Raw genomic sequence first — 22,792 nt, 5'->3', positions numbered from 1 at the left:
TAAAGGTAAATAAGTGCCAAGCAAAAAGTGGTTATTTAATTCTTGATGTTGCAGTTGGCTGAGTTTTACGTTGCCTGTCTGAGCTTGAACATGTGTCCCCTGTAAATGGTGTTTTTAGATTGCAGTTTGTGCCAGCTTAGATTCCTCTTAGTGTGAAGACTGTAGATGTGAGTATTTCATCTGAAGTAGCTCAGAATATCATGCAAATCCTTATAACCTCCCAACCGTTAAAAGCATAGTGTTCATAATCACATGCCATGGCTTTATATGTTTCAAGTATGTTCACTGGTGATGGAAATTGTGACTCTTAGTTGTGAAGAACCCAGAACAAACATTCTAGCCTATTGAAAAGCTGCTTTTTATTGTTACTACTTAAGTGACTTTTGTTTAAAGAATCAGATTGCAGTTAAAGGGTAACAAAATGTTTGTCTTGTATTTGACAAAAAAATAGTATACTCTTAATTAGGAGATATTAATAGAAATTTAAAGATATCTTTAAATGTCAAAGTATGTATGATTATGAAATCTCTATAACTAGATTTCTACCCAAATATTAATTCTTTAATCCATTCTTCTGTAGTCCCTATTCCTCTCACCACTGTTCCACAAAATGTATTTTGGAGAGCATATATTCCCAAATGTTTTATGTGTTTATATACATACATACGCACACACCCAATTTGGTTCTTCTGGTTTGGAGATATGTGCCCAGGCTGATTTTATGCACCCAGTTGTACTTATTATTATTTCTACACTAGGATTCCTTCCTACCACTTCATTTTCCACATCTGTAAACTAAGTACTCTTTTGAAGTCAGAGAAGGAAATTTTCTAGTGATACAAGGAAAATGGACCCTGGTACACTTATGTGTACAATGTACGTTTCATCAAAATATTTACTAGCTGAGATTAGAAATTTGCAAACCAAAAATTAGATATTAAAAGTCTAATTTTATCCCACAAAGGGCAAATAAATTATTGTAATAGTGAAAGCTTAAATTTATAAAACATGTATTTGAATATTCTTAATAGGTCCATTGCACATGATTTAAGAATTTTGGCATTCAAAAAACCTTGTAATATATAAATACTTAGGAGCACCTCTTTGTTTAAAAAATAGTCTGACACTTTCTAATTAAAATAACAATCACTAGGTTTTGTTCATGCTAGGAGATTGCTACACGAGGACTTTATTCTGTTTTCTTGTCTGTTCAGAAGTTTTCATAATAAGAAATTTGGTTTTTTTAATCACACAGTTAATACCACATTCCTGGGATCTGGACCAAATCTAAAGTGCTAATATTATACATTTAAATATAAATAGAAAACATTGTGGTATCTGGGTCTTCCAAAAAGAAAAGTTGTTAATAATGTTAGGACAGCTCATGGAAAATGAGGGATTTTGCAGACCAGAACAGGGGGAAAACTGCTCTCTTTCTACTTAATATCTACAGGTTGCCTTTATGTAGGTCATCTCAAAAAGCCAGTAATTTTTCTTGCCCAAATGATCTGTAAGCATGGTAAATGTTGCCACTTTGTATACACCAATAATGCAAGATACTCATAAAAGACTTGTAATTTTATAATAATTTCTGAAATTATTAAATTTGCTATTTAATTCAGAAATGGAAAGTCTGTACTTACAAGGGCTAACCTTTCTTGTAAGCGTAAGTAGTAAATTTTGGCTGAGAACTTTAATCTGATTATAACCTTCTTATAAGCATGACTTGAATAGTAACTATGGCCTGGGAACTTTAATCTGGTTATACCTGCTGTGCCATTACATGAAAGGAACATGGATAACAACATTTCAATAGATACAGTTCAGAATACAGAAGCTCACAAAAAGCATCCCTACTGCTTTAATTAACGTAGATACCCACCCCTACCCCAATTTAGGGAAAAAGGATCTCCTTACCCCTAACTGCTGCCAAGCTAGTCATCCAGTTTGTGTTTCTGGATGCTAGCGCCCTATTTCTATAAAGCGGTAAAGCATCATTAAGGCAGTTCCTTTCTGCCCCCAGGTGTGGTACTGAGAACATTTACAAACCAATAGTTCATAAAGGGAAGATGATTTATTGCTATATTTTAAAAAGGGGATCATCAGAGTTACCTTAATTTGTCTCACAGAAGGAGCCCAAGAATTTAAAAAGTTTACTAGTATTGTCAGAGTAAACTAAAAAAGGAAACAAAACATCGGCTAGCAGAGGAGAGGGAATACGGGCGCATAAAATAGTATAAGAACAGCTATAAAGTGCCACTGAACAATGGAAATTAATTTACTTACTATTTTACAGCCACTTTGCAGAAATAGTAATGAAACAGCAAATTAGCATGGCGTGTGAAATTATGATTGCATGGTACAACATCCAAGGGATAGAAGTGCTGTACTTCAGTCCTACAATAGGCTTATTGTGACTTCCTGTTTTTCTTTGTAAGGTAGAACTTGCCTCTGTACATCTGGGCCCTCTCCTTGGCCTTGTTCATTTTACTGCCCTGTCTGTTGCAATGCTGGGTCCGTAATTTGGTCAAGTGACCTTGGGAAAATTTTAGCATGGGAGTTCTATAAAAGTAAACAAAAAATTCTTTGGTACCCCTTGAAAAAAATAACCATTCTTCTTAAGTAATAATTTAACTATGCTTATTAAAGTTAAACAGTACTAGATAAAATTGTTTGTCGTCTTCTGCAATCCTTTCAAATCACATTAATCTTAAACCAGAGGATTTTTAAAATATTATATATTTTTTCATAAGATTTCCCTATGTGGTACAATGGAATCATTTTGGGGGGAAAAAAACAACCAAACACTGGTAAATACTTGGATTATCAATTCCAAAACTCTTTGCATTTATTTTAGTATTATCTGATAGTCATGTTCACTATATACAAAGCTGGACAAAGGAGGAGTCTGCTGTATTATTCCTACTTTTCCAGGTAAACGTAGCCATAGAACAATTCTCAGCTTCCTCTTCACCAGGCCCACGGCCAGTCATTTCTTCTCCTCTTATTTAAAGCTTTGTTTCAGCCTGATCTCCCAGTTCTCCCAGCCATTCTTTCAGTTCTGTCCCACAAGCCTCATCCTTAGGGTGCCGTTTAACTAGCTTGCGCTCGCTCTCACTCTCGCTCTCTCTCTCTCTCTCCCTCTCTCTCTCATTCATTCATTCATTCATTCATTCATTCATTCATTCATTCATTCATTCATCTCTTTTTCTCTTAACATCCTCTATTGAACAACTTGTAGCACAAGGAATAATTCATTTTGTGATATCCCTGTTCTCAAGTTTGCTAACTAGTGAAACAGACTCCCTCACATACCTTGGTTATCTGCCTCCATACATTCCATGGCACGCCTCAAATCTAGATAGTTCCCATGGTCTACTTTCTCTAGTGCCAAGAAAAAGCCACAAAACCATTCTGATTGGTTCCAGTACATTGCCTGCTTTCTAGCCTAATCCAAACTCTCATGGCTACATGGAAGCTTTCGTGCGGCTTTTGCTGACTTACCACACTTTACAGCAGAATTTCCTTTCAGGCTCCCAGCTAAACAGGCTCCCAGGAAGTGAGTCACTTTTTATTACCAGGAATAAGTCAACTTCCTGATAAGGGTATCTTGGAATTTCCTCTGTATTTTCACTTTTTCTTGTCCATCATTTCTTTCTCCTAAGAAGAAAAGGTTCTTTCCCCTTGCCAGACTAACCATCCCATGTGTATTAGGTTTTTTCCATCTCCTCCTTTTCTCCTCAGCATAGTTTTTCATCAGTTTTCCCCACTGTCCTTTACAACGTCAGTCTTTTCCAATCACCAGGCTTATTATCCGCTGCCTAAAGTCATGCTCAGGCATCCCACTCTTCCCAAAAGACCCTGGTTCAGTCTTTTTTAAAATTTCAGTCTTTTTAAAATTTTTCTTCTCTCAAACCCCTATAGTAATTGAAAGAATAGCCTGTACTCATTTTCTCCATTCCTTCCCTGCTGGTCCTTCTTTAACCCTTTCTGATTTGGCCTCTGACTTGCCTGTACAATGGAACTAGCCCTCTCAAAGGTCATTAGTGACCTCTGTGTGACATTTATATTCATCCACTCATCCATGTTCATTCAGAAAATGTTTATTTTTGTGCTTGCTAGCAGACACTTGGTAGATACTAGAGAGACATCTAAAAAAGACACAGTCCTTTTTGTCAGAGAGTTTATAATTTAGGTAGAGGAGACAAGTAGAGAATTATTAGGCAGTGGAAGAGTTGCAACTAGTTATGTGTAAAACAATATGAAAGTAAGGGAAGCATTGTCCAACTTGGCCTGTAGGTGGTCATGAAAGCTTTTATGTTGAAGCTAAGGCTTCTCTTACAAGAAAAGGAAAAGTACCCAAGTTAAAAAAAAAGTTGGGGTGCAACAGCATTACTAGCAGGGACAGTATCTTACAGGAAGGAGCCTAAAAGTTTATATGCTTTTGGTTATAAATTTGCAAATTTGGAATATGAGTGCAGAATTTGGGGAAGTGGATGGCAGAGACCGTTGGAACAAGGGTTTTACCTGCATTGAGTTTTTAAAGTTGTACTTAAATGTTTGTGTATATGCATGTTTTGGGGAGTGGGAAGAAAGAGGTCTATACTTTTCATCTGTTTCTAATGTAAATCTGACTTTTCGGTATCCATAGCCACTGCTCTAAATGTAGTTGATGATCAGGTTATAAAAGCTTTGACTGTCAAGCTAAGGAGTTTTCAATTGTACCTTAAAGACTCTAGTTTGAAAAAGTTTAAGAAATATAACAATATGCTCAGATTTTTGTTTCTGAAAACTTTACTCTCTGTAATGTGAATTATAAATATGGGATGTGCAAGACTGCAGAAAGGGAATCTGGGACACACGAAGTAGTCCAGGCATGAGGTGAATGGTGATCTGTGATAGCTGTGGTGAGTCTGAAGGAGAGGGGGCAAGTAAGAAACATTTTGAAGGGAGAATTTAGATTTGAGTGGGGTCCTGCACCCCCGGCATACAGTGCACACTGCACAACCCTACACAGTCTCCCCACTCTTAATGCTTACTCATCTCATTCTGGTGGAACTAAACATCCTTTCTTGAATTAAGTATTCTGTACTTCTACATATAAAATTATTTGAGCTGGGACTATGTCTTTGGATTTTCTATCCCTAATAGCACCTACCAGAGAGAATTATACATAGTAAGCATTCAAAACTGGTTATTAAAGATTATTTTTATATAACATCTACTTTGTTCTAAGAGCTTTGTGTATATTATTACTTCACTTAGTGCTCACAACAACCCTACAAGGTGTACGCTATTGTTATGCCCCCTTTTCAGATAAAGAAGATGAGTCACAGGAAGGTTAAATTACCTGCCTAAGGTCACACACCCTGCAGTTAGTGGAACTGAGATTCAAACCCATGAAGTCAGGCATCAGAGTCCCAGCTGTTAACCAGTATGCCAGACTGCCTCAAAATTGGAATCACATTGTTTGAATACCATCCAGCAATCTGTAAATTTAAAGCATTATATAAAATGTTGTAGTCTCACAAGAATAAATGTAATATTTTATTTGATTTGTGTGGAACAGCTAATGAGTTTGCTTTCTAATGTTTTTTGTTTTAATCCTTTTAGAACCAATTCGAAGATACAAAACTTACCACAGTGATATCTTCAGTACCTCCAGTGAAAGTCCATCCATTATTTCCTCTGACTCAGACTTCAGACAAGGTGAGAAGCATCTCAAAAAGCAAAATGTTTTTAAGAAACCATGATTGTTGTTCTTTTTCAATAGCACTTAGATACGAGGTGGCAAAAGAATAATTCTATATAAAATCTAAGAATTATAATATTTAACAGTATTATAAGAGCTTAATAGCAGTTTCATCAAAACAATGTAGTCATTTTCATAACAGAAAATAATTCAGTCTTTTAAAATAACATATGACTTACCTCTAGAGTGTAAGGACATTGTCATTAATTTGATTATACGAATATGATTTGAATATTAATTTGTATCTGCTAAATCCTTGAGTTTTAAATAAGATCACTTCATATTATTATCATCTATGCTATTATTCCTTTTTCATTTACAATTAGTGAGAAAAAGTGAAGCTTCAAAGAGGTTTGAATCTAACAGTGGTCTCCCAGGATTAGATGAAACTCCAAGTCAAGGCCATTCACACAGACCAAGGTAATGCAACCTGAAAAAGTAATAATAGTATGTTTCCAGTTACAGGTTTTTCTGTTTTTGTTTTTATTAGAATCAAGTAGAATTAAAAAAAAATTATCCTATTTTCTCCATTTTCCTTTTCCTTTCCCTCCTCTTTAAGTTCTCACAAATTTATTCAGTCATTTGAAAGACTTTGTAGTAGTTCAAGTTTGAGTTCTTGGAATCTTTTAAAATTAGAGTTGGCTCTGAGTATTTATAGTTAGTTTGTTCTTTTTTTTTTGGAATTGTCGGTAACTTATTAACAGGAAATTCTGAAGGTATGGCATTAAAAGTGTGAGAATGTAAAGAGTAATACCTCTTTTGAAAGGTTGAACAGGTTCAACAAGCAGGGTTTCATTAAGTATTATTTGTTGAATGAATAATGAGTAGGTTACTACTGAGTAACCTGTTATGTAAAAAGTTAATTATTCACTCCATTTTTCCTGGTTTAAAAGAGGTTATCTTGTATTTTTTTAAAGCCCAATTGGGGCTGTTTAGAGTTCATTTTCATACTGAAATACTCAGCTTTCTTATAAGGTATTAAGCACTATTCTTGTTGCAGACTTAGGATGGTGGTATTATAGCTATGTATGGATTTACTCTGTTAAACTGAAAAGTGTCAAGGGAGTAATGAATATATTGATGTGTATTCTTTCCGTGTGTGCACAGGTCTCTTATGTAAACAAAAGCATGTTGCTAATATTAAGCATTAATTTGAAATTTGTAATATGATTCTAGAAAACCAAAGGTTGCTTCAGAATTTACACCCAAAGTACGAGAATCCTTTTAAATTCATTATCTCAGTTTGTTTCATTCAAGTGCCACCATTTACAAAAGAATCATTTGGAAATTAACAAAAACTTGCCCCTTAGCTAATTAATTCTAGCAGACAGTGTTTCACACCTGTAAACTATTAATAGCCCAGGTAACCCTAGCCTTGTGATTAAAGGTGTAGACTCTGAGTAATTAAATACATTACACTAAAATTATCTTTAATGTTTCAACTTTTATTAAATTTATGTAATTCTCTCTTCTCTCTTGTACCTTTTTAAAATAGTCCATGATGTTTCATTTTACTCAGGGAAAGCTCTAATAAGTATTCATTTACCTCAAGTGAAGTTATATTTGCATAGTAGCATTTTATATTACTATAACCCCCCTGTGGTAATAGTGATTGTGATGATCCCATTTTGGTTATTTTGAACAAAGAGATAAGAGACAAAGTCAGATATATGCTTGGTATTACACAGTTTTCTTAAAGAAGCAAAAGTGTTTGGGTATGAACACCAGGAAGAAGCAGATATTGAATTGCACTAGGCTTTGTGTTGAACTGAGGAAGTCACTCTTCTCTGTAATTTGGAGAGAACATATAAATAGTTAATATATTGCCCTTTTAACTTGATCAAAAGTATAAGTAGAGCCCAGCCTGGTGTGGCTCAGTGGTTGACCATCAACCTAAGATCCAGGAGATTGAGGTTCATTTCCCGGTTAAGATACATGCCCAGGTTGCGGGCTCCATCCCCAGTTGGGGGTGTGCAGGAGGCAACTGATCAGTGACTCTCTCATTACTGATGTTTCTATCTCTTTCTCCCTCTCCCTCTCTCTGAAATCAATAAAAATATATTTTTTTAAAAGGAGTAGAAAAAACAATTTGAAAAATTATCAGGATTGTGTATTAGATTGATTTTATGGTCAGTTTGTTAGTCATATAAAAACATATTCCTCCAAATAAAACTAAATCATTTTGTGTGTCATATTTCAATCTTCTTGATGGGGTACCTCAAAAGTATCAAGATTATGAGAGTATCTTAGTTTTGACCAAGTTTTATATAGGCAACATTAACTCATCAAATCATATTTTAGTGATAAACTATCTTTTACTTCATCCTTTAAGAGGAAAAATACCCAGTGTGGTGTTGATAATATCTGCATTAGATAAAAGTTATAGGTGAAAGAAAAATATTTCAAGAAGCAGATTGTTAGGCCTGTTTATATGTTATATTTAATATAAGATGCTACACTCTACTTCTTTTAGAATGGGACTATCCATCTCCTTTATTTGTGCACAGAACAACATATTAACTAAAATACTGTCCAAATTCCTTATTCAAGCGCAGAATTTCCTGAATTTGTACAAAGTTTCCCATAACATCCTTAACATGCTGGTACACAATCAGGAGATCTTGTTTTATTGTTGAGGTCACATATTTGTGAGCACTATAAATAGTATTTAAACACTTTTGCAAGGTTCTTTATAAAAATTTCCACTCCCTTTAGTTAGAATGAAGTGGAAAAACAGATCCAGACAGTGCTATTGATTTGTAAAATGGGGTGGGGGGGAGATTAACAGGAAATTATGAGTCAGATGCCACAGAATGAGTCATTTTTGAATTCTGAGCTATCAAAAGTGCCTTTCAGTGATCAAAAAGGATATTCACAGCTGTTTGCCAAAGATCATGCCTAAGTTTTTTTCTGTGTTAACTTTGAAGTACGGTTTATACATAGTACAATTCCCATTGCTTCTGTGCCTATCTGCTTAATGAGGTAACTTTTTTTTCTGACTCAAAACAACCTATTTATTTATTCCTAAATGATTCAGGTTTTCTGAGTTTTTTGTTTGTTTTGTCTCTTTGTTTTGTTTATCACTCTAACTTTTCAGTCATTATAGGAACTTCTACCAAATATTGTGTTGGGACAGATAAAATGATAATCAGTTTTTTGCTTCTTATTTGTAGCTCTGGTATAAAATAATTTGAAAGAAGGCTAATATATTTGATGAAAAATAACAGATGTGAACTAAATATATACATTGAAATTCTTTTCATTTTCCTTGACTCTCATTAAGTGAGATTCATGAGCTGAAAATTATATTCAATCATTTGCCCAATAAATGATTGTTGAGCACCTGCCATGTACTGAGCACTTCTAGATACTGGAGATAGAGTCATGAACAAGACCAAAAACCCCTCATGGATCGTTCTGGAGCTGAGAGATTGCCAATAAACGTAAAACACTTAGTGGCATATTAAGTAATGCACCATTAGAGAGTGATACTGCTCTAAAGAAAAATAAAGCAGGCTAAAGGGATAGAGTGCAGGGATATGATACCCAAGTGCTGTGTTGTATAGGTAGGATGATCAGAGGAGGCATCTCCCAAGAGGTGGTATTTGAACAGAAAACTACTTGAAATGAGGGAATGAACCATGCAGATATCAGGAGCGAGAGGGTTCCAGACAAAATGAACAGGAGGAGAGGCCATGAGGAAGATGTATTACATGTTAGAGGAACAGCAAGAAGGTCAGTGTGGCTGCAGCAGAGTGAGTGAAGGGCAGAGTGGATGGTAACTAGGACCCAAATTGTGTCAGACCTCAGAAACTGAAGTGAGCACTTTGGATGTTATTCTAAGTATAATCAGAAGCCATTGGGTGGTTGAAAGCATAGAGAGCCAGGATCTAATTTACATTTTAATGGGATTACATAGGTCTGTTCTGTGAAGAACAGATTTACAGGAGCAAGAGACCAGTTAGGAGGCAGTTACAGCACTCCACATCAGATGGATACAGCACAGGTTGTTAGTGATAGTCAAATATAAATATATTTAAGGTTGTGCCTTCAGGATTTGCTGCTCTATTGGATATGGGATTTGCAAGAAAGAGGAATCAAGAATGACTCCAAGCCCCAGCGCCTGTACTAATGCACAGTTTCATAAACCGTACTGCTACCATTAAAAAAAAAAGAATGACTCCAAGTTGTTTGCCAAGCAATCAGAGTGATTGAGAGAAGGGTTGGATGTGATGGGGGGAAGTATCAAGAATTTGGTTTTGGACATAGCAGGCTAAAGATGCATATTAACATCCAAGTCACACACTCACCTACGCAGGTAAATAGAATTAGAACTCGGGAGAGACTGGAATTATAGGAACATATAACGTCACCAAGGCCATGTGACTAGATGAGATATAGGTACGGAGTACATAAGGAGACTAGAAAAAGCTGGAGATCTGAGCACTGTTGTAGTCTAACATTAAGAGATTAGAAATGAAGGAGGATCCAGCAAAAGACATGAAGAAGGAGGAGCCAGTGATGAAGAAGGAAAATAAAAAGAACGTGATTTCCAAGAGTAACTGTTTCAAGAACAGGAAGGATCGAACAGCTATGGCACATGGTGCTTAGAGGTCAAGTAAAATGAAAATTGAAAATTATCCTTTGGCTCTGAAGAGGTCAGTCATTTTTGTGACTAGTTTTGGTAGAATAAAAGGGACTAAAACTATTGGTCAGAGTCTGAGAGAGTGGTAGATGAAGTAGAGGTAAAATTTATTTATTTTATTATTTATTTATTTATTTATTTATTTATTTATTTATTTATTTATTTATTTATTTATTTATTTATTTATCTTTCTTGTTGACAGTATCATAGATGTCCCCTTCTCCCCCACACTGATCCCCTCCATCCTGCATCCGTGCTCCCCTCCCCCCCAGGCCTTCACCACAATATTGTCTGTGTCCATGGGTTATGCATTTATGCATTTAAGTTCTTTGACTTCTCTCTCCCCACCCACTCCCCCCCCCCCCACCTTCCCACTGAGATTCATCAGTTTGTTCCATGCTTTTGTCTCTGGGCCTATTTTGTTCCTCAGTCTATTTTATTTATTAGATTCCACATATGAGTGAGATCATGTAAAACTGAATCAGGAAGAATCAGAAAACCTGAATAGGCTAATAACAACTGATAAAATTGAAGCTGTAATCAAAAAACTCCCAGCAAACAAATGCCCTGGTCTGGACAGCTTCATAGGGGAGCTTTCTAATTCTTTAAGTTATAGGGTTAGATAGTTTATTAAAATTTTTTTTTTTGCTTTTTGAGATAGGCCTGTAGTGCTATGAACTTCCCTCTGAGGACTGCTTTTGCTGTCTCCCATAGATTTTGGGTTGTTGTGTGTTCATTTTCATTTTTTCCAGGAAGTTTTTGATTTCTTTCTTGATCTTACTGGTAACTTATTCATTGTTTAATGAGGTAAAATTTAAATGACAGTTTTGAGGGTTTACTCTAAATAACAGCAGGAAAATGGGATAGAGTCTAAAAGAGGATTTGGAAACAAAGGAGGATATTTTATTCTTAGTAAGAAATAGCACAGCATGTTTTTTGTGCTGAGAGTAACCTAGTATGCCAGACTATTGATGCATGTGAGAAGATAACAGCAGGAGCAAAGTCTTTGAGTAGGGGAAGCGGTAGAATCCCATGCACAGTAGAGGTTTTGAGCCTAGATGAGTGTGCAGAACATCTACTCACTGTAACAGAAAAGGCAGAACATAATGAATGTAGATTTGGAAAGTTTGATGGTATAAGGATGAGGAAGTTATTTTCTGATTGCATTTGTTTTGTACCGAGAAAACTTGAGAAAAGTCATCAAAACTGGAGAAAAGTCATCAGGTGAGAGAGGACAAGGGAGGGAGTATTGGAGCTTTGAAAAGAAAACAAAACAAAAGACAATATTAAATAGTTCTCTAAGAAAATGAGTCACAGGCAGTGCTTGAGAGCCAAGTGAGATCAGTAGGCATGGTTCTGCAGTTTCATGAGAGTTCAGGTTTATGCAAAGGAGTGATTTTTAATGATGGGCCTTAGAGTTCAAGCAATGCAAGGGCAAGAAAGAGGTAATAGCCAGAGAGAAAGTGGTGGAGTCAATGGATTAAAATTCCTGATAGAGTCAATGAATTATTTGAAGAAGACTGTTAGAGGAAATGAGCTAGACAAAACATATTATATAGAGATGGTATTGGAACATAGAAATAGGAAATTTCAGAGGTGGTGTCGTTATTGTTAACATCCAGTATAGGTAGCGGAGGAGTCCAGAGGATTGGACTCCTCAATCCCTGTGTATAACACCACCATGAATTATGACAGAAGCAGAGATGAAGAAAAAGACTGAGTCAGGAGTTTAAATATTTAAGGAATAAGGGGAGAGTCGACCAATAGGACAATAAATGTCTAGAGCAAAGCAGAGCAGTGGATGCTATGATTTCATGTACTTCGGGAAAGCTAGGGCTACCAGAGGAAGATTATCAATCATCTGGAAGCTGAAATTAGTATTAAGAGGAATCTCAATCCCATCTCTAGGCCTAGTCTTTCAGGATTATAAGAATAAAACAGCTCAGTTAGAGCATGTCCCATGCACCGAGAGGTTGCTTGTTCAGTTTTAGGTCAGGGCACATGCCAGGGTTGCAGGCTTGATCCCCAGTAGGGGGCATGCAGGAGACAGCTGATTGATGTTTCTCCTTCTCCCTTCCTCTTTCTCTAAAAAAGCAATTTAAAAACATATTTTCTTAAAAAAGAAGAAGAGTGAGATCCAAGTTGGCGGCAGATTGGATGGAAGCCACACTGACACTCTCCCAGGACCAAACTGGAGTTACAACTAAAATATAGAAAAAACACCCTGAATAATCAACTGCAACTGAAGACAAGCTAGAGACCCTCATAACCAAGGACAAAAAGTGGAGACCACATAGAGACTGGTAGGAAGTGCAAAGGTGTGAGAGGGCTGGCTGGGCTCCCACAGGCAGCAGCTGAAAGCCCAGAAGGATATCTCAACTCTTGGGGATTCCCACTGAGAACTATGGAGTCTAAACCCCAAGCTGGGTTCCCCAGCCCAGAGCACCAAAACTGAGAAAGGTACCCACATAACATCTGGTTGTGAAAATCAGCAGGATTTCTGTGCCAGGGAGAGGCGGCTAGAAATGCAGACACCCTCTTAAAGGGGAAATGGATGGTTTCGAGTGCAGCCACTCACCTTGGGCTCTGGCGAAGGGAAGGCAAAGTGGACTAGAGCAGCGTGAGGAGAACCCAGGGGGTTTGCTGGGGGAATAGATCTCAGAGGGCACCCATCTAGACCCCAGTGCTGACTCATTCCCCCATGGGAAAGAGGATATCTCTCAGGCAGACATTTACCTTCCAAGCAGCTTTTGTCTGGGGGAGAAACAATTGCCCCACCCAGCTAGAAAACCTCTGGCCCCACCCTATGGAGTTTCTACAGCCTGAGGCTCATTAAAAGACTGGATGACAGCCTCTGTGTGTTTTGAATCTTTGCCTGATTTGCTTCTGGACCCAGGGCTTGGAAAAGCAGACCTTGGTGCACATCTTGGTCCTGTCCAAACACACTCAGTTCCAGCAGAGAAAACCAGAAGCTGTGGAGTGTGGAAAACTTCAAACAGGGTACTCAAGGCCAGTCACAGTGTCTGACATTGGCCTGCATCATAGACCATCCAAAAGTCTGAGAGTCCTAGCAGATCTACCTGATACATAGAACCAAATCCAAACAGGCAGTCAAAATGGGGAGACAAAACAAGCCCCAAATGAAAGAACAAAAGAATTCTCCAGAAGAAGAATGAAATGAAATGGAGATAAGCAGTCTGTCAGACATAGAGTTCAGAATACTGATCATAAAGATGCTCAACAGCATGAAGAAAGATATAGAAACTATGAAGGAAATTAAGAACAACATAGTAGAAATAAATAATACATTGGAAGGAGTGAACAGATTAGGGGAAGCTGAGGATCAGATCAGTGAATTAGAAGACAGGGTAGAAAAAATCACTCAATCAGAGATCCGAAAAGAAAAAACAATTAAAAGAGCTGTGGGACAACATGAAATGTAACAATATTCACATCATAGAAGTGCCACAAGAGGTCGAAAGTAAGCAAGGGTTAGAGAACCTGTTTGAAGAGGTCATGGCCGAAAATTTCCCTAATCTGGTCAAGGAAAAAGTCACACGAGTTCAGAAGGCCACAGAGAGTCCCAAGCAAGAAGAACCCAAAGAGGCCCATACCCAGACACATCATAATTAAAATACCAAAAATTCAACATAGAGAGAATCTTAAAGGCAGCAAGAGAAAAGCAAGCTGTTACCTAGAAAGGAGCTCCCATAAGGCTGTCAGCTGATTTCTCATCTCTGATGAGAAACTACAGACCAGAAGGGAATGGCTGAAGTATTCAAGGTAATGCAAAACAAGAATCTGAAACCAAGACTACTGTATCCAGCAATGCTTTCATTCAAAATAGATGGTGAAATAAACAACTTTCCAGATAAAAAAAGGCTAAAGTAATTTATCACCACCAAACCAGCATTGCAAGAAATGTTAAAGGGACTGCGGTAATAAGAAGTTGAAATAGAGAGAATGAGAAACATGGGCATAAAGAAATAAAATGGCAATAGATAAGTGCCTATCAATAATAACCTTAAATATAAATGGATTAATTGTCCCAATCAAAAGACATAGGGTACATGAATGGATAAAGAAACAAGACTCAAATATATACTGTCTACAAGAGACCCACCTCAGAACAAAAGACTGATATAGGCTAAAAAAAAGAAACTTCTGGAGGACTTTGAGGGAGAGATTGACAGCAACACTGTCATAGTAGGGGACTTCAACACCCCACTGACTTTACTGGATAGATCTTCCAGACAAAACATCAACAAGGAAACAGTAACTCAAAATGACTAGATCAGATGGATTGAATTGACATTTATAGAACATTCCACTCCAAAGCTGCAGAATAGGCATTCTCCTCAAGTGCACATGGGACATTCTCAAAGATAGACCACATTAGGACACAAAACAAGTCTCTACAAGTTCAAGACTGAAATCATATCAAGCATCTTCTTGGACATTTACAGAATGGAATACTATGCAGTTATAAAAACAAAGAATCCCTTACTCTTTGAGAAAGCATGGTGGGACCTAGAGAGTATTATGCTAAGCAAAATAAGCCAGAGAAAGACAAGTGTCACATGATCTTACTCATATGTGGAATCTAATGAACAAAATAAACCAATGAACAAAATAGATCCAGAGACATAGAAGCAAGGAACAGACTGGCGAATCTCAGAGGGAAGGCAGGAGTGGGTGGGTGGGTGGGTAGGGAGAGATTAACATGAGGTTTTATATGCATATATGCATAACACATGAATACAGACAATAGTGGGGTGAAGGCCTGGGGGGAGGGGTACGGGGGGGAGAGGATCAGTGGGGGAAAAAGGAGGACATTTGTAATACTTTCAACAATAAAAGAAATTTTAAAAAGAAAGAAAAAGTAAAACAGCCCCAATATAAGAGAACTGCAAGAGAAACAGTTTTCATAGGATGCTGAATATTCAGAGAAGTGGAAGAAATAGACCTACCCACAGAAAGTGGGACAGCATATTATACCAATTCATTAAAAGTAGAACTGGCCCGGCCGGGCGTGGCTCAGCAATTGAGCATCAACCTATGATCCAGGAGATCACAGTTCGATTCCTGGTCAGGGCACATGCCTGGGCTGGGGCTCAGTCCCCAGTGTGGTGTGTGCAGGAGGCAGCCAATCAGTGACTCATCATTGATGTTTCTATCTCTCTCTTCCTCTCCCTTTCTCTCTGAAATCAATAAAGATATATATATATACATATATGTATATATGTATATATATGTATATATATAAAATATATAACTGAAATTTTACAGCAAGTGTTCTTCTGAGATGACAAAATTAAAATTTGTTTAAATTCTTGATCCCTTACTTAATGTGGTTTTTTTCTTGATTAGACTTAAAATAATTATTTTCTTCCCAACCCTTACTTTTCTCCTCTTTTTTATATAGCAGACAATATGAAACACCCCTTGAAGGCAACTTAATTAATCAAGAGATTATGCTAAAACGGCAAGAAGAAGAAATGATGCAGCTCCAAGCTAGAATGGCCCTTAGACAGTCTCGGTTGAGCCTGTATCCAGGAGACACAATAAAAGCTTCCATGCTTGACATCACTAGGGATCCTTTAAGAGAAATGGCCCTCGAAACAGCCATGACCCAAAGAAAACTGAGGGTAAGTTGATTCTCAGATTATTGCATCTAAACTTGGTCTCACATGGAAATGTTATACAAAGAACTTTCAAATATTCTATAGGTATCCTAAAATTTCCTATAGATGATATTGAAATCTCATGTTAGTTTTCATAGGTGTTAAATATCTTTTGGTTGATACTGAAATAAATATCTAGGTGTTTTTATGATTTCATTTTAAAAATAACATTAGATGGGTTTAGAGTATCTTAACTGTATATTTTAAAAATATATGTGTGATCCTTAAAGTCAACTGGCTTTATTCAGTATTGCAGGGATCATTTTTTAATAAGGAATTTATTATCCCAAAAACCATGAAGATCAGAGATAGACATTCAAGGTTGGGTCAGAAGCTCAAGAGTGTTATCGAGAATATTCCATCTTTCTACTCTGTCCTCAGAATTATGTCAGTAATTCACTTTATAGTCATGTTTGCTCCCAGCATGTATCCTCATATTACAATATCCAAACACAAAGAGTAACAAATGTGCATCTTATATCAGTGGGGGATTTTTTTTATGTGTTTAGTTTATTTTTGTTTCAGTATATATCTATTTTTATAAACATAAGCTCAAAATGATCAGACTTCTTATTTCATGTAAAATATCTTAAACATTTTACAGCTTCTATAATATTATTGTTAAGGGCAGTGAAGTACTGCATTATGCAAATTTACCATGTACCATAATTTCTTTAATAAGTTTCCAGTTATTGGGCATTTAAATTTTTCTTTTTTGTTGTTGTTGTTTTTGTTGCTGTTACAAGCATTGCTCTGATGAACATCCCTATAGCTAAATCTTTGCAGATACCTTCCTCCAAGTAGATTAGCCAAGTCAAAGGCAAACAATTTTTAAGACATTTGACACATATTCTCAAATTGGTCTTCAAAAAGTTTGTACCAATTTATGCTTTTATGATCATGCCTGTTTCACCATATTCTTACCTATTCTGGATATTATTATTCTTTTCTCTTATTGTCACCAATTATAGTAGGTGAGGCAGCCTCTCATTTATTTGTATTTGCAAAATAAATACTAGTAAAAGTGATAAAATCTAGAATGATTTTTTTCTTTCTTATTCTGCATTAAGAAAGTATATTACCCTCTTCTGTTTTGTTTTTTGTTGCTTGTTTCAATGAATTATCTGAAAAACATTTATATGCCCTGAAGCTGGTAGAATTCACATTTCTCTCATAGTTCTCTAAACAGAAGAAAGAGTATTGGGTGGTGAAAACTGCATTGAAACTACAAATTAGAACACTTGAATTCTGTTGCTAATATGCTATTTTATGACTTTATGTAAACTTTTAAACCTCTTTGTGCCTCAATGTGCTAACTTTTAAAATGTGGAATTGGGTTGTAATTTATAAGACACTGTCCAGTTTTAAAGTTATTAAATTCCAATAAAACATACTGAATTTGTTTTAAGCTGAAAGGAAGATGCTCAATAAGGCTTCGTCAATTTATTATTATAAACATTATCTTTGTCAAAGTTAGGCAATAGGTAGGATATCATACTAAATAGCATGGGCTTCTAGTAATTAAAGGCACACATAAAGTATAAAAGGCACACATCTTTTTTCCAAATCAGAATTAATGCAGAACTGTGGCTCATTAGAGGCTCATATAAATGGTAGTCTGTACCTTTACAATATGCCACTATTCTGTGTCATCTCATTGAAAACGTGAGCTTTCTTACAGGCAGCCAGTGTCTGGCTGTTTCAAAAACACACACTTTATTAGACACCTGCTTTATCAATGACTAGAGAATTTGAACTACTGATCATTAAAGGGTCACATAGTGATGTGTTTTTTGTTGGTTTTTCCTGAAAAGAGCAGGAAGGACATATTTTAGGGGCTGAAGAAGAATACTAATATTTGGAGGAACAGTTTCACAATTGAATTAATGTTCTTTCTCAAAACATAAATTTTTAGTTAATTTTTTTTCTATATTATTTTTGGTGTAGGCACTTTTTAACTTGTTCATACTCTGTTAGCGTAGTTGATCTATGTTAGATTCTGTGTTTCTCATGGCAGACCATTCTCAGTTCTTCTGCTCTACTTCTGTTGTTGTTTAAAATGTGTCCTGTTGGTTCATTGATTATTAACAAGCCCATAATGTTAAACTTTTACTTAAATGGTATTTGTCACATGTTCCACACTTGGTTAATTGGACAGAATTCCCACACCAAGCAACCAAATGAGCTGTACAGCCAAATGCAAAGAAGGAACATAAAAATAAAACTTTAGTAACTTTCTTTTGTTTAAACCTACACCCCAGCTGCCTTTGGCCTCAAGATTAACCCTGTTTTTCTTCTCTTTCCCCATTTTGACATAATCTTTCAATTTATTCTGAACCTGCTCCCACCTGGGGTCTATCTTGTTTTAAGTTATCTCTTCGACCAGTTCTTCCCTCTTGGCAGAAACCTCTGGATATACAGGTCAAGGGAAAGTAGATTGAGAAGCAGTAAATGTAGTGTGTGGACTCTACTTTTTCTCACTCCTGAGTCCCCTCAGCTCCTAAGATATTGTTTTCTTACTTGAGGCAGCGGGGGGGGGGGGGGGGGTCAGAGACTGTGATACTTATACTATCCCTAGATGTCACAATTTCGAACAAAAGAATACAGTGTCACAGGGTTCCAACTTAATTATAGACAGATACGTATATTTTGTAATCATAAAATCACAAATATGTATTTTTACAATCACAATATTTTATATATTTTGTTTTTTAATTATGACTTGTTTAGGACAAATTCAATATTACTCTAAAACATTGAGATTCTGTTCAATCCCTTCACACATTAGCAATATTAAATCCTCCCTGTTACTTTAACAATTAAGACTTCTATTGTTCTTTTGAGAGTCTAGCCATTCTGGAGTCCGAAAATGAAAAACTGGTAAAACAGTATAAAACAAGGCTTTACATTTGGCATCACTGGCAGAAAACAGAGCTGAGGAAAAGCTTCTGTTCACACTTAGTGTAAGGCACCTTCCATTCCTGTTCCTGGTAAATTCCACTCCACTTTTCTATTGCAAGTTTCTACATTTGTTTCAGGTCACCTAGTTCTAATCAGGTCGCTTTATGTGTGGTTTATTTTTATTATTACATTCTTTCCTTTTAAGGAAAGAGCTAGAATACATAGTAAAAACTATTAATTTTACTTATGTGATTTGCAGAATTTCTTTGGCCCTGAGTTTGTGAAAATGACGATAGAACCTTTTATATCTTTGGATTTGCCACGGTCTATCCTTGTAAGTAATAAAATCAATTTGTGTCACTCTTAGAAAATAATTTCAGTCATGATTTAAAGAAAAAAAAATTGAAATTCTTATAAAGTTTACTTCAACAGATGCCATTCTTTTTTTTTTCTTTCATTTGTAGACAAAGAAAGGGAAGAATGAGGATAACCGAAGAAAAGTAAACGTGATGCTCCTGAGTGGGCAGAGACTGGAACTGACTTGTGATACCAAAACCATATGTAAAGATGTGTTTGATATGGTTGTGGCCCATATTGGCTTAGTGGAGCATCATTTGTTTGCTTTAGCTACCCTCAAAGGTACCAAGTCGCTTTAAATTCAGGTTACAATATGAAAGCTTGGCAACAGGTTGACTTCCTATACCTTTTATGCCCAACCTTGTTTTGAGTAGTAGTCAGGTACATGGACATTCAGCGTGCAGAAGTAGGAGTTAGGAACTCCCTTCCTTCTTCTAACTAGGTACATTGTTTTAGTAGCTGTGTCTTTTTGCATCTTCTTCACTTGACCAGGAATATTTTTTTTTGGCTTTGGCTATATAAAAATAGCTTTTAATTGTTATATTTTGAGTACCATTATATATGTCAGTTGCCTACCTATGTACTCTAGAAGTTAGTATCCTGCTAATATGAATTTGAATATACAGCAGGACACTATTTCTGAATCATCACATCAGCTTTTTTAGTTTACTGTCCTAAAACATACAGTGTATTTTTAAAATATTTTCAGTCGATGACTGAAAATATCATTTCACATATTTTCTCAGCATCACATCCACTGAACTCTGTGACTTTCACATCTACAGTGGCCTTAGCACAGCTTCATTGGAAGCCACTCCTGTTGGTGAACTAGAATTTCCATAGCAATAAGAAGCCCTTTGGAGTTGGGCTTAATAAATCTCTTTAAATCATTATATTTATACCTTACTCTTTAATATTTCAGATTCCTGTTTACCTCAGAATTTAACTGAGAAAGCTTAGGCAACAACAAAGTACCATAAATTATAATTGCAGGATCAGATCATCCTGCAACCATACAGATCAGGATAATGTCTTTTTTTGTCACAAGAGAAATATTTCCTTCAATTTAGTTTATTGAATTCTTTTCTTAAAAACTAATAATTCATTTTGTAGAGTCATTCAATAGGTATTCATTTAGTGCCTGCTGTTGTCCTATCACTTTACTAATTACAATTTTGCAGTTAACAAGTATTACTAATTAAATAAAGGTACTCAATTAATTAGAATTTCTATTTATAATATACCTAATTTCATAAACATTCTCGATAAGTCAAATTTTACTGAATATCATTTAGAGAGAGTAATAGTACGTAAGTGATTACATTAAAAAATAAAAATAAAATGATAGCTATTATTCTTCCTAGGTTTCAGCCAATAGCTCAATAATGATAAATAATAGCTAATATTTATTGAATGCTTACCATGTGCCATACTTTGCCAAATGTTTTATTATCCATTATGTCATTTGATCCCTACAGCAACCTTATGAGGCAGGAATTACAGGAAATAGCATTATCGTCATTTTACAGATAAGAAAATTGATGTCTAGAGAGGTTAAATTTATTCATTGTTACACAGATAGTAAATGATGTGGCCAGTAGTTGAATCCAGGTCTGCCTGTCTTCAGCTCCCTCATTCTTAAAAGACTGAGCCCTGTTGCCTCCCATCCATATCCAGTGCCTCAAAGCTCCCTGTCATAATCTTATTTTATTCTCAGGTGAAAGTATTTTGTGCAAGTCTGACCAGAAATAAAAGAAGAAATTGAAAGAAAACATTAAAGTATTTTTATTTTATCTGAACGTTTTCTTATTCTGTTTTAGATAATGAATATTTCTTTGTTGATACTGATTTAAAATTAACCAAAGTGGCCCCAGAAGGATGGAAAGAAGAACCAAAGAAAAAGAACAAAGCCACTGTTAATTTTACTTTGTTTTTTCGAATTAAATTTTTCATGGATGATGTTAGTCTAATACAGTGAGTACACAAGAGTTTCTGTTTTTCTCTTTTTGACCCCTGGGCCTTTGACCCTTTAGTTTACTGATACTTAATTATTTGATCCGATCAATGATAATACCTTCTTTATCATAAAAGAAATAATTCCTTCAGCATAGTTTATTAAATTATTGTGGTTTAAAAGCTTCATAATTAACTATCTTGGAAACTAAATTTATCTCTCAATAATAAAAATTACCTCAAGACTGAAGATGAAGCCTAGATGTCTTGTATTTATTTTCCAGACATACTCTGACTTGTCATCAGTATTATCTTCAGCTGCGAAAAGATATTTTGGAGGAGAGGATGCACTGTGATGATGAGACCTCTTTGTTGTTGGCGTCCTTGGCTCTCCAGGCTGAGTATGGAGATTATCAAGCAGAGGTGGGATTGATTTTCCCCCAGAGTCACTTTGGCATTGTTGTTCTTAGCCTCAGCATAGTTAAAGACAACCTGGTTGGGATGTTTGCTGTTTAGATCTAGAGATTTTTTGAGGCTAGTTTGGTACTTACTTCACAATGATCAAGTTCCCTATATACATTGCTTGTATACAATCACACAATGTGGGATTTCTTTCTTTCTTTTTTTAATTATCCTATTTCAGAGTTTTGGACTATCTAGCACTTACCCTTCCTTTTCCCAGTTTCTAACTGATAGATACTGGACACGGGCTTACCAGTCAAATCTGAATCAAAGGGGTCTTCTACTTTCCACATGGATTCATGCAGTGATCTGAGAATTTAGCAGAGTTCACTGTGTGGAGAATAGATGTTCAAGGACATATGTTCTGGAATTTAAGTGGAGCTAAGAGGAAGCAAGGGCAGGAGACTATGCCACTCAAGCAGCATCCTCCACAGCATTAACCCTTAACTACCGTGACATTTGGCCCCGCATTGTCAGTCTCTCCCCAAGTTTGCCAGTCAGTTCAGTCACACTACCTCACTGAATAAAAGAGAGAGACTGATGCATTTCCTCTAAAACTCACTTCTCAAAGAGAAGTACAAATAGAGGCATCTTATGTCTTGGGTGAGGCAAGACCTTTTAAGATAGGAGGAAGAGGCCAAACAGAATTGCTTACAAAAACATTCTCCTTTCTAGGTTCATGGCATGTCTTATTTTAGACTGGAGCACTATTTGCCTCCCAGAGTGATGGAGAAACTTGATTTATCCTATATTAAAGAAGAGTTGCCCAAATTGCATAATACCTACGCAGGAGCTTCTGAAAAAGAGACAGAGTTAGAATTTTTAAAGGTAAGCATGCAAAACTACAAATGATAAGCTTTGTATCTTTTTCAAAGTAAGCAAGATGCCAAGAAATGATACTATGCATTATCTCATTTTGTTTATTCCAGACTAAATCCATGTTATTTTAATTCTCATTTTGTAAAAGAGGGAACTGAGGCTCAAAGAGGAAATGTAATGTTCCCAAAGTCAGTGGCAGTTATGTGGGGCAGAACTGTG

The 22,792-nt window shown here is 36.1% G+C and overlaps 1 protein-coding gene across 7 annotated transcripts in view; it reads left to right on the top strand.

Annotated features, from left to right (window-relative positions):
- The window catches only part of PTPN13 (protein tyrosine phosphatase non-receptor type 13), a 173,214-nt gene that overhangs the window by 83,508 nt on the left and 66,914 nt on the right, over positions 1–22,792 (top strand). For 5 of the 7 annotated variants that reach the window (XM_087826687.1, XM_087826677.1, XM_016213067.2 and 2 more), the window contains 8 exons: positions 5,614–5,709; positions 6,079–6,172; positions 15,823–16,045; positions 19,242–19,316; positions 19,447–19,621; positions 21,160–21,313; positions 21,577–21,715; positions 22,430–22,582. In XM_087826687.1, the coding sequence (XP_087682813.1) occupies positions 5,614–5,709; positions 6,079–6,172; positions 15,823–16,045; positions 19,242–19,316; positions 19,447–19,621; positions 21,160–21,313; positions 21,577–21,715; positions 22,430–22,582 (1,109 nt within the window). The remainder of the gene's footprint in view (positions 1–5,613; positions 5,710–6,078; positions 6,173–15,822; positions 16,046–19,241; positions 19,317–19,446; positions 19,622–21,159; positions 21,314–21,576; positions 21,716–22,429; positions 22,583–22,792) is intronic. The other 2 variants (XM_087826682.1, XM_087826672.1) reach the window with 1 other exon arrangement.

This window comes from Miniopterus natalensis, chromosome 1 (assembly GCF_054644295.1).
Source record: "Miniopterus natalensis isolate mMinNat1 chromosome 1, mMinNat1.hap1, whole genome shotgun sequence".
Taxonomy (NCBI): domain Eukaryota; kingdom Metazoa; phylum Chordata; class Mammalia; order Chiroptera; family Miniopteridae; genus Miniopterus; species Miniopterus natalensis.
Note: the sequence above shows the minus strand (reverse complement) of the source record. Positions and strands in the feature narration are given on the sequence as shown.